At 42.6% G+C, this 18,601-nt stretch overlaps 2 protein-coding genes across 3 annotated transcripts in view; one reads left to right on the forward strand and one right to left on the reverse strand.

The window, feature by feature from the left end:
• Window positions 1-4,150, forward strand: part of LOC135210998 (UV-stimulated scaffold protein A-like) — a 35,942-nt gene extending 31,792 nt beyond the window's left edge. Inside the window, exon 2 of the mRNA XM_064244011.1 lies at window positions 1,487-4,150. Within this exon, the coding sequence (XP_064100081.1) occupies window positions 1,499-3,421 (1,923 nt within the window). The 5' untranslated portion in view covers window positions 1,487-1,498 and the 3' untranslated portion in view covers window positions 3,422-4,150. The remainder of the gene's footprint in view (window positions 1-1,486) is intronic.
• Window positions 1-18,601, reverse strand: part of LOC135211000 (uncharacterized) — a 216,229-nt gene that overhangs the window by 59,437 nt on the left and 138,191 nt on the right. The gene's annotated exons all lie outside the window — the stretch shown is intronic.

Consider the following 18,601-nt stretch of genomic DNA (forward strand, 5'->3'; position numbering starts at 1 on the left):
TTATATTCATTCTTTTATTTTGAATCTTATTTACTTTGTTTACAATCTTGTGCTGTTTCTCTGGTACGATTTCGCGCAAGCGACACGAGCTGAGCCCAGAAAAAGGATTTTGACGTAAGGAAAAATCTATTTCTGGGCGATTGGCTCGTGTCGCCAGCGAAATACCCCCCCTACCCATCCCTTCGCTCAAGATTGTCTGCTAACTTCAGATGGCCACTAGAGGCGCAGCAGTCGCAAGCATGGGATGGTGTAGTAGTAGTACGAGCTGCTCCCTCTGTGGGACGGCTCCCCTCTTGGAGGGTTTTGTAGTGGGAGATTTCTATTGGCATTTGGCTCGTGGTAGTGGTCTCACTCGCCTAGTGTTCATACCGACACCCTCCTAGAGGGTGAGCGAGTCAGTCATACTGACCTTTTTCTTTATTTTATTTATTCTCTGGTATGTGTTAGTACATTTACCCTAGAAATAATAGATTAAAGGATATTTCGCTGGCGACACGAGCCAATCGCCCAGAAATAGATTTTTCCTTACGTCAAAATCCTTTTTATGCAAGAAATAAAGCTCACTTTAGAGTAAATAGGTACACTCAAAAGGCAAGGTTAAGCCCTAAACCAGTGGTTTTCAAACTATGGGTCACGACCCAAAGTTGGTTTGCGAGATCAAGGTCGTGAGATCAATTTTGATGGGTCGCAGGGACAGGAAAATTATCATGCTTTCAGTGTATCTCAGTTACTTAATTGAATTCTTCTTTTAACCACAAATTACTTATGTAATGTATATGTTCATCCTTCCTCTACAATGAATATAAAGCAGTGCCATAGATTCTACTAATTTAGTTTTGTGAAAGGGCAAAGTAGTGCCATGGATCCAATATTTTAGTTTTGTGAATGAAAACTTGTACACATTTATTTTTTCCCAAACAGTGTATATATCACTGTATATTTCCTTTCTCTTTACTCTGGGTCGCAAGGAACTGGATTGTTCCAAAGAGGGTCGGTCATGAAAAAATCTGTGTATCACTCCTCTAGACCAAAGTAATTATGCAGTATATATTATGTAGATTTGACAAGACAAAGGAAAATATAGAAAAAAAACATTTGAAGGAGTCTATTATGATTCTAAATTTTGTAATAGGAGTATTCCTTCATAGTTTGGTAGACTGGAACTCTACTTTGAAAACCATATTGTTATTTGGACTTTTCCAGAAGCTGGAAACAGGAGTGCTACTGTTATTAACTAGTTGAAATACCAATCACCTGCCCCAGATCGCTTATTAATTTGTGCTGTTTGGTATACCTGGGAGTGGTGGGATTGATTTAATATGTTAAGACAGGAAGGCTATAACGTATAGATACTACATCTTTTGACAGTTTGAGCAGAGCATGTATTCAGCCTTTCATTTGTTTCTCTTCCTGTACTTTATTATGTACTTATAATAATAATTACTGAGTAAATGTCAAGACTTATGCATTTTATTTATGGTTTCAGGTGATAGAAGATATGGTCATGGAACTGGAGGAAGATCTATATCAGTTGAAATTTTTAGTTGAGGAGTTAACTACCTCAGGAAAAGATAAACTTGATGAAGTACCATTAAAAAAAGTGAAGAAAATTTGCAGAAAATCAGACAGTTATGTTGAAGAACTGTACAAAATATTAAATAAGCAGCTAAAGAAAAGGCATGCAGAAATAAGATTTAGTGCCTTCCTGATATGTGATGAGATTTTTCAAAAATCTCACCGTTTTCGGGAATTATTGCTTAAAGATTTCAAACAAATCACAAACCTTCTCTTGGGATTTGATAAAAAGAATCCCTTACCCAAACCATATCCAGTGGCTAGGAAGCTTAAGCAAAAGTGTGTGGAAGCTTTCCAGAAATGGTATGATAATTATGGTGAAGGCTATCTAACCCTTAGGCTTGGTTACAAGTACCTGAGGGATTGTAAAAAAGTGGATTTTGCTGAACTTACAGCCAGAAGTGAAGCCCAGAGACAAAGAGATGCAGAAGAGAGACAAAGACAGGAAGATATCAAGAGGAGACGAATTCAAAAAATAACCGAAGAGTTGGAAGCACAAACCCCAGAAATAAAATCTACTCTGAAACAGTTGCAAAATTGCTTCAGATTACTCATTCCAGATGTACACAACTTTTTCATTCCACTTAATGATACTGAAAATGATCCACCATCCTCTGAAGAACTCCAAGGACTGGAGGATGTAGTTGAAGTAGAGGAAGATAGTGAATATGGGAATGAATCTTTGCGCTCTCATGGCATAATGAAAGGGATGAGTGTCACAATTGATATGAATGAGGTGAAGAAAGTAAGAGAAACTTCAGATAATGAGATAATTGTACAAAATTTGAGAGAGTTCATTACTACACTGACATCAAAGGTTTTACCTCAAGTTAAGAAGTGGGAAGAAACAATGCGACCATATGGTGAAGGAAATGGACTGTTGATAAAGCAAATAGTAGATTTGAAGAATATGGTGATGAAAAGTGTAAATTTATATAACAATGTTGAGATTGTGCCTCAAGATAAATCAAAGTTATCATCAGTGAAATTGCCAGAAGACTTTGACAGTGATGAAGATGATGATGATTTTATTGAAGTTTCATCCCATAATGGTACTGTAAGTATAGAAGGGATATCAGAGGCTTTAATTCTAGGAATAAGTGGCCCATCATGGCGTAAAGATGATGAGTATTTTGATAGTGACTCTCTCAACAGGCCATCAACTTCACAAGCATCAGTATCTCAGAAGTCTTTCAAAGAATCTGAAAACTCAAAGAAAACCAAAAAGAAAAGTATAGACAAATGTCCAGATGCAGCTCTTAATGGAATGGAGCACAAACCTCTACGCCACCACAACCCACTTGCAGGCTTGAGTCAGGTTTGGACAGCTGCACCAGATCTTCATGAACAAGATGAGATGGATTCCACCGGTGGTATACTGGGTGTAGCTACGCAGCGTGTAAATTATGAGCGTGAATGGGAGCCTGTGAAATGGACTTGCCGTACTCCACTAGCGACAGGCCGTTTATGTCCCCGGAAGGACAGAGAAAAGTGTCCTCTTCATGGTAAAATCATACCACGAGACGAACTTGGCCAGCCTGTATCAGCAGAGGACGCAGCACGTGTGAAAGCTGCTCAAGAGCAGTATGAGCGTGATCATCCAGCTTGGCAGGATCCTAATCTTCTTGCAGAGATTAAAGCAGCCACAGGTGTTGATTTAAAGTTGCCCAAGGGTAAATACAAGCGTAAGCGCAAGTATGAAAACCTAACAGATATTAAAAAGACTACTCCATATGAACGCCTGGCTAAGAAGGTTCTGAGTAAAAAAGCTGTGAGACGGGTGAACAAAGCACTTAATAAACAACAATCCTCAAGTGGTTGGAGTACAAATTTTAACAGTAGTTAATGCACATTGCAGTAGTATAGTACAATAATTTAATGTATTTTATATTTTGAACTAAATGTATGTTTATTGGAGGATTTTTCAGGTAAATTACTTCAGTCACAGTTTGGAGCTTGGTAGTAGGATAATATGTATAAGATTTTTAAAGGTAAGACCCACTGCAAGCCCTGGTGTTTTAATTAATTTGACATAATTCAGTAAACCCTTTCTATTGCATCAACACAAACTTTCATTTATGGTATTTACCCTAATTATTTCCCTTTATCCCAAAGTTTTTACTTATCATATGTCATTCATGGTTGTGGCTGATTGTAACTTTGGAATGTTCATTTTGAGAAATGATAATGGGTCTTGAAAATTTGTAGGTTTTAAATGTTTTTCTTGTTATGAAATATAGTAAATCTTATAGCAGTACAGTATTGACATTTCAAAGATAGATGGTCATAAATAATGAATCTGTTCTTCAGTTCTTTTACACTGTACAAGCATACATGGATACTTTTTTGGTTCTGAACAATGTTTTCTGCGAAGGTGCCAATCCCCTTTCTGCTCTTGATGGGGTTTTGAGCTTTCCAGGGGAAAATCTGAATTCTTTTTTTCTAGCAATAGCTAGGGTTTCCCCTTCTGACTCTGTGCCCTCAGAACAAGAATGTCTTCCAACATTTGGGAATAATGTTTTCTGAGTTGCATTATATCATCATTTTTATGCATGACACTTACCTGGCAGGTATATATATATAGCTTATCCTCTTGACGCACTGGCAGAATTTCAAAACTCGCAGCAACCGCTAGTACACTGGTAGTTCAGGTGATGGCCACCCCGTTCCCGTGGCGCTGGTACTCGGAACTATTCCCATTTTCCTCAGATTTTCTCTGCCAGCCGAACCGGCAACATCGTTGTTGGTTCTCTGATAGAATTTCCTGCTCGTTGACTGACTTTTTGGATATTGGTATCGTATTCACGAAGTTAGCTTGGCAATCGCAATTGGTTTTGATTTTGATTTAGTATGTCTGATTCAGGGATTATGTTTAGAGTTTGTGTGAAAGAAGGGTGTAAGGTGAGACTGCCGAAATCATCGGTAGATCCCCATACTATTTGTAAGAAGTGTCGGGAGTTTGTATGTACGTGGGACAATAGGTGCAATGAATGTCAGTGTCTGAATGAGAAAGAGTGGAAGGCTCTTGTGAAGTATGTTGAGAGATTAGAAAAAGATCGGGTGAGAAGATCTGTTTCTAGGAGTGAGAGATCTGGGTCTTCGAGTAAACCTATGAATGAATCTTTGCATGTGTCTTCTCCAGCTCATTCACATGTAGATGTAGCACCTTCCCCTCAGGTTTCTCCTGCGCCCGTTGCTGTATCTGAGGATACTACTGATCCACAAATTGTGAAAGTGTTCGCTGCCCTTGCGTCCATGGGAGATCAGATTAAACGCTTAACGGACAAAGTGGAAGTGTTTAGTGACAGTGTTGTGGGGCGCCTGATCGTCCCTCTCGTGCTCCTAGACCTAGACCTCTGTCAAGCTCCCAGACCCAAGGAGAAGCATGTTCGACAGTCGAAGGGAGGCGAGAGGGGTTTACTCTCGATCAGTCGTCCCTTCAGGCAGTCCTGTTGCATCCCAGGCTGCAGCAGTACGCCATAGAAAAGGCGATACTGGGAAGTGCCTTTATTCATCGGATAGTTCGGCTTCAGGAAGGAGCAGGCGTTTTGCGGAAGTATCGCGGCCTCTCAAGAGGTCATACTTTCCGTCCTCATCACAGGATGAAGGGCTTTTGATCAAGAAGGTTGGAGTAGCCCTGAGATTTTTTTCATCGGAGGATGAAGAAGCTTATCCTCCCATCAAGAGGAAGAGGATTTGATCTCATCCTTTGGAAGTAACTAGCGGTGCAGTGAGAGGTGTTTCTCCTATTAGAGGAACTCCGCTGCGTAGACCTCAGGATCGCTCACCTCTCCGTGTTAGCCCAGTGCATCCTCGATCTCCTCCTCATCAGGAGTCTCGTAAGGAAGCGGAGACGAAGGAAGTTCTGCGGGACATGCAGGAGAAGTTAGCAGTGATTGTCAAATCATGGGAGAAGCCCGAACAACCTTCGGTTAGACGTAAGGACTCGTCTCTCCCGGTTAAGTCCTCCAAGAGGACGCAGGACGTGCAGCGTAAGCCAGGACGCAGTGCATCCCTTAAGAAGGACGAAGCTTCAGCAGTGCAGGACGCAGGACGCAAGAGGAAGAGTGATGGACGCATGGTGGACGCATACGTTCAGGAGGACGCAGGACGCAGGCGGCAGCGTGTGGAAACTTTTTCTCGACAAGGAAGAGAGGAGTTTTACAAGGAGACAGTTCCGCATTCGCTCTCTAAGCAGACTGTGCATAAGGATCCCGCTTTGGAGAGTCATCAGGATCTTGGTTTTCAAGATATTTCTTCGCAGGAGGAAGAATTTCTTGAGAGTGCGGAAGAGGACAAGAATGTGGAAGCTCCTTCCTCGGACTACAAGAGACTTACAGAGTGCCTCCTTTCTTTGTTTGAAGGAGATTTTCAACCTTCCAAGGCCCCCCCTCCATCTCCTTTGTCTCAATTTTCGAAGACGAAGACACCCAAGAAATCGTCTTTTTTGAAAATGACTTTGTCGATTTCAGCCAAGAAAGCCCTTCAACGTATTAATGAGTGGTTGAAGGAGAAGAGAGAGTCGGGGAAGACTTATTTTGCGTTTCCTCCGGCCAAGTTGGCTTCTAAGTCTGGTGTTTGGTACGCTACGGGGGAAAGTCTTGGCCTGGGAGTTCCTGCCTCCTCCCAGGGAGACTTTTCCAACATAGTGGACAGCTCCCGTAGGCATGCTTTACACTCAGCCAAAGTGTGGTGGACTTCTTCAGAGTTCAACCATTTACTCAAAGGTATCTATCGGACTTTTGAAGTTTTTAATTTTCTTGACTGGTCGTTGGGGGCTCTGGCTCGGACTTCAGAGATGGGAGATTCTTCAGACTCCGATTTACCGAGAAGTAGTCATCCTGTATGGATAAAGCCTTGAGGATGGAGCTAATGAACTGGCTTCACTTTTTACAGCAGGCGTTTTAAAGAAAAGACATCTTTTGTGCTCGTTCGCTGCGAAAGGAGTCTCGAACGCGCAAAAGTCGGAGTTGATGTTCTCGCCACTTTCAGGACAGCTCTTTCCTCAGGATATCATTAAGGACATCTCGCTCTCCCTCACTCAGAAGGCTACACAGGATCTACTGACGTCTTCTGTAACAAAGTATTTACCCTCTAACGTAATGAAGAAGACTCCGAAGGAAACAAGAACATCACAGCAGCCCTTTCGGGGTAGGACTTTTTCCCGACCAGCCTTTAGAGGGAAAAGAGTACCAACCAAAAGAGGTTCGAAAACCTCAACCAAGCAATGATTCAGAAGTCCTCCAGACGTGTGTTGGGGCCAGACTTTTAAACTTCTGGGAAGTCTGGCAAAGCAAAGGAGCGGATCCTTGGTCTGTAAGGGTAGCGAAGGAAGGATACAAGATCCCCTTCCTAAAGAAACCACCTCTCGCTACAGCTCCGAGAGCCCTAGGGGCTCATTACATCGATTTAGAGAAGAGAGAGGCTCTTTGGCATCAAGTTGTCAGCATGTTAGAAAAGGGAGCCATAGAACCGGTTCTGGATCACGAATCCCCAGGTCTTTACAACCGTCTTTTTCTAGTACCGAAGTCATCAGGAGGTTGGAGGCCAGTACTGGACGTAAGTCAGCTAAACTTGTTCGTAGAAAAGACCAAGTTTACGATGGAGACGAACGATTCAGTACTGGCAGCGGTACAACCAGGGGACTGGATGGTAACGCTGGACCTTCAGGATGCGTATTTCCATATTCCGATTCATCCAAGGTCCAGGAAATATTTGAGATTCGTGATCCAGGACAAGATTTATCAATTCAGAGCCCTTTGCTTCGGTCTTTGCACGGCTCCTCAAATCTTTACAAGAATGATGTCGAACGTGGCGAAGTGGCTTCATTTGTTAGGAGTCAGAGTCTCTCTCTACCTCGACGATTGGCTCATAAGAGCACAATCAAAACAGCAATGTCTGGAGGACACGGACATCACATTGGATTTAACTCAGCAGCTGGGTCTGATGGTAAACCTGAAAAAGTCACGGTTGATCCCCTCTCAGGAGCTAGTTTATTTGGGGATTCTGATATCCTCAGTGACTTTTCGGGCTTTTCCGTCACCCGAAAGGCAGACCATGTGCCTTCGGAAAGTGCAAGAATTCCTGTTGAAAGACCAATGCTCGGCGAGAGAGTGGATGAGCCTGCTGGGGACACTCTCTTCGTTAGAGCGGTTCATTTCCCTAGGGAGACTTCACATGAGGCCCTTACAGTTCTTTCTGAACGAAGTCTGGCCAAGAAGATCGCAACCAAATTCCTTCCGGTTTCCAATTCCTTCAAAGATAAAGGAGGAATTAAAGTGGTGGCTAGTTCCGGGGAGGTTAGCAGAGGGTGCGTCACTCCAGCAGAGGAACCCAGACCGGATATTATTTTCCGACGCGTCAGACGCAGGCTGGGGAGCGACGCTGGGCCCTCGGGAGGAGTCAGGTCTTTGGAACGAAGAAGAGAAAGCTTGGCACATAAACAGGAAGGAACTGATGGCGATCTTCTTGGCTCTGAAAGCGTTCAGACCGTGGATCAGCGGCAAAGTGGTGCAGATCAACGCGGACAATACCACAGCTCTGGCATATATACGAAAACAAGGAGGAACCCACTCGTTTTCTCTTTGCAACTTGGCGAAGGAGATTCTTCTGTGGTCGGAGAGAGAAAACGTCACCCTGCTCACCAGGTTCATTCAAGGAGAGAAGAACGTCAGAGCGGACCTGTTGAGCAGGGAGGGACAAGTGCTTTCCATGGAGTGGATTTTGCATCATCAAGTATGCCAGAGACTGTGGAAGCTCTGGGGCACACCAGTGGTGGATCTTTTCGCTACCGCAGTGACGAAGAGGTTACCGAACTATTGTTCTCCAATCCTGGACCCTCTTGCAGTCGCAGTAGATGCCTTCCTACTAGATTGGACGGATCTAGACGCGTACGCATTTCCCCCGTTCAAGATTTTAGGAAGGGTAATGAAGAAATTCAGAGAAAGTCAAGGAACAAGGCTGACTCTGATAGCCCCATACTGGCCGGCCCAAATGTGGTTCACAGAGGTACTGGAATGGACAGTGGATTCTCCGAGAAGTCTACCCACGAGAGTAGATCTTCTCAAACAACCCCACTTCGACAGGTTCCACAAGAACACCCTCACTCTGGGTCTGACTGCATTCAGACTATCGAAAGACTTGTCAGAGCGAGGGGGTTTTCTAGAGAAGCAGCGAAGGCAGTTGCAAGAGCACAAAGGCCCTCAACTATCAAAGTGTACCAGTCGAAGTGGGAGAATTTCCACAAATGGTGTAAGAATCGGAAGATTTCTTCATCCAGTACCTCTGTGACACAAATTGCAGATTTCCTTCTGTATCTGAAGAAGGAACGGGGTGTTTGGCTAATCAAACAATTAAAGTTATAAATGTATGCTGTCTGCAGTGTTTAGGCACAGAGGTTTAGATCTGTCCAACGACGCAGATCTTAGAGATCTCAGATCTTTTAATACAAAGAAGGATCGACATTGCAGAGCTCCTTCTTGGAATTTGGATGTCGTTCTCAAGTTCTTGGAAACGGATAGGTTTGAACCTATGGATAGTGCTTCTTTGCGAGAACTAACGAAGAAGACTATTTTCTTGGTAGCCTTAGCTACAGCTAAAAGGATTAGCGAGCTGCAAGCTATTGACAAGCAAGTAGGTTGGAAGCACAACAAAGCAGTTTGTTCGTTTCAACAGAGTTCTTAGCAAGAATGAGAATCCTTCGCATCCGTGGCCAAGGTCATTTGAGATTGCAGGACTGGCTGATCTAGTAGGTCAAGGAACAAGAAAGGGTTCTTTGCCCAGTAAGAGCTTTACGGTTTTACGTAGAAAGAACAAGAAGCATTAGGGGGACTTCATGTTCTCTATGGTGTTCTGTTAAAGATCCTACTAGACCTATGTCTAAGAATGCTATGGCTTTCTTTGTAAGAGAAGTCATTAACCCTCTTACGCCGATTGGACGTATTAAACGTGAGTCAAAATGTCTCCCGTATGCCGATTGGACGTATCATACGTCGGCTCAAAAAAGTTTTTAAAAAATTCGCGGAATTAAAAATACTTATAGGCCTACCAGCCGAAAACTTTTGTATCACGCGCCTTGGGGGATGCTGGGAGTTCACGGATCAAGGCGTTGTTTTGTTTACAATCGCCTACGCAGGGGCGCGCAAGCGCGAATTTCTCTTATCGACACTAAAAAGTATCAGTGACACATCTCGGAAATTATTTCGTCACTTTGACATAATTATTGCACCATTTTTAAATTATCCTTTACATGAAGTATTATATATGAAAATGTGCGCAATTTCATGCACAATACAACTAAAAATAACTCATGATGTAGCTTTTATCAATTTTGAAATATTTTCATATAAATAACGATAAGTGCAAAAAAGTTTCAACCTTCGCGGTCAAACTTTGACTCTACAGAAATGTCGAGAAACGCAATTGTAAGCTAAAATTCTTATATTATAGTAAATATTCAATCATTTGCCTTCATTTTGCAACAAATTGGACGTCTCTAGCACAATATTTCGATTTATGGTGAATTTATGAAAAAACTTTTTCCTTGCGTTCGTGCGATAACTCTTCCGATAAATTTTTTCGTGCGATTGTCCTAATGTTTCGCACCTTTTAAATTTGCCGTTACATAAAGTTTTATATATGGAAATGTGCGCAATTTCATGCACCAATACAACAAAAGACAACCCATGGTTGTAGCTTTTATCAGTTTTGAAATATTTCATATAAATAACGTTAAGTGCAAAAATTTCAACTTTCGGTCAGCTTTGACTCTACCGAAATGATGTCGAAAAACGCAATTGTAAGCTAAAACTCTTATATTCTAGTAATATTCAATCATTTACCTTCATTTTGCAACGACTTGGAAGTCTCTAGCACAATATTTTGATTTATGGGTGAATTTATGAAAAAAAAAAAAAATTACGTTCGCGCGGTACTCTTCCGAAAAAATCAGATTTTTTTGTGCGATTGTCGAAATGTTTGCACCATTTAAAATTAGCTGTTTTCATAAAGTTTATATATGAAAATGTGCGCAATTTCATGTAGAATACAACTAAAAATGATTGAAGGTGTAGCTTTTCTCTTTTTTCGAAATATTTGCATATAATCACGATATAGAAAAAAAAAACCACGTTCGGTCAAATTTGACTCTACCGAAATAGTTGAAAAGCGCAATTGTAAGCTAAAAACTCTTACGGCCTAGTAATATTTCCGTCATGTTTCTTCATTTTGAAACTACTCTACAAATTTGAAGTCTCTAAAACAATATTGTGATTTATGGTGAATTTTTGAAAAATATATTTACCTTCACTCCGCGCGCCGATTCGCGGCCGCAAGTCTCCGAAATACGTACATGGCATTATCCTAATATTTGCTCCTTTTCATATTAGCCTTTTTATAGAGTTTCATATATCAAAATGTGCCGCAAATTCATGAAGAATACAAATAAAAAATAATTGAAGGGTTGTAGCTTTTCCATCTTTGACATATGTGGCATATGAAAAAATATATATATTAAAATTTCGACATTCGGTCAAATTTAACTCGTCCGAAATGGTCGAAATCTGCAATTCTAATCTAAAACTCTTACAGTATCGTATTATTCAATCATTTGTCTTAATTTTGAAACAAATTGGAAGTCTCTAGAACATTATTTTTAGAATTACGGTGAATTTTTGAAAAAAATATTTTTTTGCGTCCGCGCGTTACGAATTCGTACATCATTTTGTGATAATATTTTTCCGGTGTTACTTTATTGTTTTACAATGTATTATATATCAAAATGATCGCAAGTTAGTGTACAATACAACGCAAAAAAAAGTAAAAAATGGTTAGCTTTGACCGTTTTCTGCACAGCGTGATTTGAATACAATTATGTATGAATTTTTTTTTTTGTTTTTTTTTCGCTACCATATATCGCATTATTTACATATGATAATGATATTATTTTCATTTCTGATGGTTGCATTCTAAACTTTAGGCAATGACAAAAAAAGGAGCCAAAAAATGAACTCTTAATCTTCAAAAGTACGCGCGCTGTAATTTTTTGAAAAAATTATTCCACTTCCGCGCTCACTCCAAACCAGGCCCGGCATACGGGAGACGTTTTGATTTTTAGGGCTCCGGCTTAAGAGGGTTAAGGAAGCTCATTTACTTTGTCAGGAAGAATGCTTCGGCTTGATTAAGGTTAAAGCTCATGAGGTGAGAGCGGTAGCTACGTCCTTAGCATTCAGAAAAAATTTAGCCCTCAAGGACATTATAGATTCGACGTTTTGAGGACAAACTCGGTTTTTGCCTCTCATTACCTTAGAGATGTGAAGACAACTTTTGATAATTGTCAAACGTTAGGCCCGTACGTATCCTCAGGTACAGTACTGGGCAAAGGAGTTTCCACCCCATAAACCTACTAACATGCTAGGTTTTTATTTTAATTAGGTTATAGTGTTTTTTTATGGTTGTGACCTGAAGGTTATTACCTGCTCAGTTTTTTGGTGTAGTGCTTATTATCGTTTGTGTGTGTGGTTCAGGTGACTAACTTTCCTAGCATGAATGCCCGTGGTAAATGAGGGCTAGGGTTCTCTGTCAGCAGATTGGTCATGTCCAGTTGTCAGACCCTTGTTGTTAGCTTTCTCAACAAACAGGTCACATCCTAGTTGAGAGCTACTAAGGTTTAGCAGGCTAAGAGGCAGGACCTACGAAGTCAGCTACCTTAGCAGGTAAGGAACCTAATAGTAATTTAAAAATTAGTAAATTTTTGAATTATGACGATGTTGCTGTCTATGACCCACCTCCAAATGTGTCAATCAGCTATATATATACCTGCCAGGTAAGTGTCATGCATAAAAATGATATTGTTATGATACAATAAAGTATTATGCATACTTACCTGGCAGGTAGTATATATAATTAAATTCCCACCCTCCTCCCCTCAGGAGACAGGGTTCAGAGAAAATCTGAGGAAAACGGGAATAGTTCCGAGTACCAGCGCCACGGGAACGGGGGTGGCCATCACCTGAACTACCAGTGTACTAGCGGTTCCGCGAGTTTGAAATTCTGCCAGTGGCGTCAAGAGGATAAGCTATAATACTATACCTGCCAGGTAAGTATGCATAAAACTTTATTGTATCATAACAATATCATTTTTCATTGCCTTTGTAAACATTGTCTACACTGAATACAGTACAGATATTTCCTTACAGTGCTACACATAGTTGCTTGACCACTTGGCCATGTAAAAAGGTTCCTTTGCACTTTCCCATTTTTTTCTCTACCTTTTTTTCTATGCACAAAATTTTTTAATGTCACTACTGGATTCTGAAAAAAAATTACGAGGTATTTATGGAACTAATTAAATGTCCATTATTTATATTGATGTTTTAACTTAGACAAATAAGGGATTTTGACGAAGGAAAAATCTATTTCTGGGTGATTGGCTCGTGTCGCCCTATGAAAGGATCCTTAATATCATTCTTTCTAGGTAAAATTAATCTAAAATTACCAGAGAAAAACAAAATTAAGAAAATGTCAGTAAAACTGACTCGCTACACTTAAAAAGAAGTGTCGGTATGGTAATAGGGGCGAGATGTGGAACACTACACGAGACAATAACCAATTAGAACTTCCAATCAGAATCCCCCCAAGAGAGAGCTGATACCAACGGGCGATGCAGTCGCTACTACTACTACTAGAGGACGCCACGGACAGCAGCGCCCCTAGCGGACATCCTTAATAAAAAACATCTTGTCCTGCAAGGGGGGGAAAACAATAAAAGGGGGGGTTTCATAGGGCGACACGAGCCAATCACCCAGAAATAGATTTTTCCTTCGTCAAAATCCCTTTTCTGGGATCAGCTCGTGTCGGCCTATGAAAGAGTACCAGAGAAACAGACAAGATGGGAAAAAAGGAACAATGAAAAACAGTGTAAAATGATGGATATAATGTAAGTAAATCAATTACAGCATACAAACTAAGCACTTAAACTAACTTATACTAAACAGTAAAATAACAGAATGTTAGTAATCTTAAAGTACTTAAATGGTAATTACAGTAAATTACAGTGATGCATGTAATATAAACTAAAAGAGATTTACTTGAAATTATTTACAAAATATACAAACACACTGTGTCCTACCCTAGCATAAAAATAAGGGTAGGTACGAATACATTATTATTACAATTGTGGTAAATATACAAACATTGTGTCCATAGCATAAAAATAAGGGTAGGTACACTGAAGTACACTATCAGTACAAGTGTGGATGTCCCTAGCAAAAAATAAGGGACAATCCACTATATGATTCCACGGCTAAGGCTAGGATATCCGAATAGCATGGCGATAGGGTGAGGCATGTTGGAAGCTGTAGGTAGAAAGGAGACCTGGATCTATACTACGACTACTATACAGTATCAGGGAAACAATGTTTCCCGCTGCTACTGCTGAAACTTTAAAGATTCCAAGGACTTTAGATAGTGGCGTTTAAAGACTGTCGGGGATTTCCATCCAGTATACTTTTTAAGATCCTCAAAGTTCAATATGTTGAAAATAATTAATTGAGGTGGCTACTCCCCTGATATCATGTGCTTTTGGAAATGACTCAGGATTGGCTTGTTTAATGAAGTAAAGGATTTGTTGCCTAATACCTTTTACTGACAAAGTACCACCTTTTTCTCTCATGAAGAGAGCACCTGAGGATCTTGAAGAAGTACGAGATAGAAAGGCTCTAAGAGTTGATACTGGGCAGAAAGAAGGATCCTGGGGAAGTGGGATAACTTTCCAAGGGCCCACCTTGCCAGAGGATCCTCATTTTGGCTAAAAAGCTACGATCCGGAGCAAGTAGAACTTCTCCTGATGGAGGAATTCCCACATGACCCGCATCCATGGATAGAGCCGACAGTTCTGAAATTCTAGCTCCTGAGGCTAAGCTTAATAAGAATAATGTCTTCCTCAGGAGCATTATGAATGTACAAGATGAGTTGTCAGTATCTGAAGCTAGTTTGAGGACATCATTTAGAACCATGAAACTGTAGTAGGCCTTTGGGAAGGTCTAAGTCTAGCACAGGCTTTAGGGATAGACGTAAAATAAGATTCAGTCAGGTCTATCTGAAAACCTACTTGAAAGATTTTCTTCAAAGCCGATTTATGAGTGGTAATAGTGCTAGCTGCTAAACCTTTTTCAAACAAGGATCTGAAAAAGGATATAGCCAGATTAACTGTCATGGTTGTAGTGTTCGATTCTTTCAAGAAAGATGCTAATTTTTTAACAGCTGAGTCATATTGTCTAATGGTTGACTCTCTCTTATCTGATTCTAGGAAGAGAATATTCTGTGGATCAATATTAGCATCTTTATTAGCCGCAAACTTCATGAAGTCCATAAAGTTAGGGTCTGGAGAATTCCTGAGGAAGCGAACACAGTCCATCATTTGTAACTGCTTGTGATAGCTTGGGATTGGGGATCCGTTGAGGTCGGAGACCCAATTCCAGAAGAAGAGGATACCAGTTGCTCTTGGGCCAGTCCGGTGCAATCAGAGCTACTATCCCTTTGAAAGACCTTAGTTTGCTTAGGACTTTTCAAGAGAAGATTCACTGGAGGAAAAACATAAATTCTCCTCCACTGATTCCAGTCCAACGACAGGGCGTCCGTGGCATAGCCAGAGGGTCCAGGTTGGGGGCCACATAGCAAGGGAGCTTGTGGTTCGCTTGTGAGGCGAAGAGATTCCAACTTGGGAGACCTGGGACTCTTCAGGCTTACCCACTGGAATGACCCGTCGTCTAAGAGATTATTCTTGATTCCAGAGGAACTGACCGGGACAGGGCGTCTGCTATCACATTCCTTACTCCTGCCAGGTGAGTGGCAGATAGATGCCATTTGTGTTTGTTGGCCAAGGCAAAGATGGCTATCATGACATGATTGACATGCTTGGACTTGGACCCTCCTCTGTTGATGCGCAATGAACTACCACTGCACTGTCCAAAACTAGCCTTAGATGAGACTTCTTCGGGGGAAGCAGTCTCTTCAAGGTAAGAAATACTGCCATTGCTTCCAACACGTTTTATGTGGAGCTGGCGAAATTGAACTGACCAAGTCCCCTGAACCTGTTTGAACTGAGAGTATCCCCCCCACCCGGACAGGGAGGCATCCGTGTGAATGGTTAACACTGGAAGGGGATATTGAAGGGGTAAATTTCTTGGCTAAGGTTTCTGTTTTTACTTTTGACCAAGGACGGAGTTGATTGCGGAGGATCGTGGGATCACTGACAACTTGTCTCGATATTTGGAGTTTGCTCTTGATCGCCAAATTCGATTTAAATCTTTCAGCCTTGCCTTCAGGAGGATATCTGTTACCGAAGCAAACTGGAGGGACCCTAGGATTCTTTCCTGGTTTTCTCCTTGACGTTTGTGTTTGCATTTGAGAAATTGCCTGACAGATTTTGCTATTTCCTTCCGTTTGGCCACTGGAATTGGACAGATTGTGGGAAGACAAATCCCATTGGATTCCTAGCCACTGAAAACGAGAACTCTGGGGTGAGTCTGGATTTCGTTTTGTTTATCTGGACCCCGATGTTCCAGAAAGTAAACTACCTTTTTGGTGGCTTTGAGACATTCCTCGACTGTTGGTGCCCAGATCAACCAATCGTCGAGGTATGCTGCTACCATGATTCCCTGAGCTCTCAATTGATGTACAACCACTTCTGCTATTTTTGTGAATACCCTGGGGGCTACATTCAGACGAAGGGCATCACTTTGAATGAGAATGTTTGATTTCCTAGCCTGAATCCTAGGAATGGGCGGAAGTGCCTGGCTATAGGGATATGATAGTATGCGTCTGTAAGATCGATGGAGCATGTGACGGCTCCACGCGGAAGTAGGTCCTTACTTGCGAGAGGGTCAAGCATCTTGAACTTGTCGCAACGAATGAAAGAGTTTAGCTTTGACAAGTCTAAGATTACCCTTCTTTTTGTTGAGCCTTTCTTTGGCAACGCTGAATAAGCGACCTTGGGAAAGTTTTAGATGCTTTGACTCTCAGCAATAGCTCCTTTCTGAAGGAGTTCTTCCGCGTAATCTGTCAATTCCTCTGATGGTATCTGGTGGAATGATTTGATTGGAGGAGGCTCTTTGATCCAACTCCAACCCAATCCTTTGGACACTATGCTCTGTGCCCAATTGCTGAACCCCCACCTGTGGCGGAAGAGGAAACAGGCCTCCTCCTACTGGGGAGCCTCATTGTTGATGGGCGGGTTGACCACCACGCCCCCTCTGAACTGCCTGCTCCTTGTTGCCCTTCCTGCGCCACGCTGACGAAAGTAACCTCTCGCCCTACCTCTTGGTTGTTTGTAACCTTGAGCCTCATATGAAGGGTTGAAGGCTGGCGAGATTGCGTAGGAGGTGGACGGCTGAGATTGAGGGGACAACAGGAGGATAGGCTGGTTCTGCTTCGAACTAGCAGGTTGTCCTTGTTGGGTAACTGGGACAGCTTGCACAAATTGCTGTTGTTGCTGGTGTTTCTGATACGGCTGGAACCTCTTACCAGCCTTCTTTTGCTTCTTACCAGCAGCGGGGACGGATTCTTGTTTCGTTTCCTCTTCGAGGAAATACCCCACCTAGCTCTAAGGCTCTGGTTGAGCCTAGCAGCTTCGTGGTGCACTTCGTTGACAGCGGACTCTGGGAAGAGATCCGCTCCCCACATACTAGAAGCCAAGAGTCTATTCGGCTCGTGCCTAATAGTACACTCTTGTAGAACATGCTTCCGGCAATTCCTCCTAGCCTGGAAGAAGTCGAAAGCGTCAGAAAGTACCGTCTGGAACTGAGATTTTGCCAAAATCTTGAACAGCGGTTCCGTAGCGTAAGAAAGAGCAGCCATTTCCGTGATTATAGGGGGCTTGAGGGACCTACCAAACCTGGTTCGCGCATCAAACTCTGCCTGGATTAGGGAATCCGGCAGCCTCGGTAGCTTCTCGCCGAACTGGTCCATGGCGCAGTCCGGTTTGAGCTTACCAAGCGTGAATGTAGCTGGTAAGTTCTCCCACAATTCTCCGAAAGCCGGGAAGAGCGGAGAAGTAGACTCCGCCTCCCTCCCCAACTGTGGGATGGGCTCATCCTTGAGGACCTGCTGAAGGGACTTCTTCTACTAATTTTCGTAGCGAACGGAAGAGAAACTTCCTCTGCCGGGTCGCGATAAAATAGTAAAGGGACTCTTGTAGGCCTGGAGTTTAGTGTTCGTACACTCCCAGTCCTCAAGGCAGTGAACCCATTCCCGCTGGGCATGATCTCTACTATACAGGACAGACTCTCTAGAGATCTTGTCTTCCCTAGTCAGAGCCGTTACAGTCAGCCTAGCATAACCGATGAAAGGCTGTGTCAGACCCGGAGGGTAAAACTCGAAGTCCTCAATCCTCCGAGTTCCACACTCCGGGATAGAGATCATCCCATCCTTGAAACAGGAGCTCGTAGGCAGCTAACTCTTGCCAGATGGGTTCTCCATGGTAGAAAGGCTGGCAGAGAGTCGTATGGCGGGAGTTGGAGAATGCCAGTGCTTGGCACTGGGGAAACTGGAAGAGGAGCCTGAGATAGCCCTGCTACTCGGTCCTCATTCTCTCTAACTCTGTTAGAGAGATCTTGAATCGACTGGCCTGATTGAGACAGAGTGCTCGACAATTGTGCGAACATCTGCTCGAATCTCGTCCCCAGGGCGGAGACTTGCGAGCCAACCAGCTCGCCCACCTGTTGCATCACCACTGCTGAGAAAGCAGGGAAGGGATCAAAGGTGCTAGGCCCTGCTCCTCCTACCTCGGCAGTAGCCGGAGTGGAAGCGGAGGAGGCGGGAGAAGGCACTGGCTCGGCGGGAGGCGCGGGCCTTCTCCTTAGAAGCCTTGCTTCTAGAGCTCTTTGAGTGAGAAGAGCTCGGCTTCGCTTTCACCGCGTCGGCGTAAGAAGTCGAAGACTTCCTAGCCGAAGAAGACGAAGACGACTTCTTAGAAGTTGTCTTAGCCAAAGTCTTCGGTTCTCTCTGTCCCTTCACCTTTGGGGGTACA

The sequence above is a fragment of the Macrobrachium nipponense genome, chromosome 4, assembly GCF_015104395.2.
Source record: "Macrobrachium nipponense isolate FS-2020 chromosome 4, ASM1510439v2, whole genome shotgun sequence".
NCBI classification, from domain to species: Eukaryota; Metazoa; Arthropoda; class Malacostraca; order Decapoda; family Palaemonidae; genus Macrobrachium; species Macrobrachium nipponense.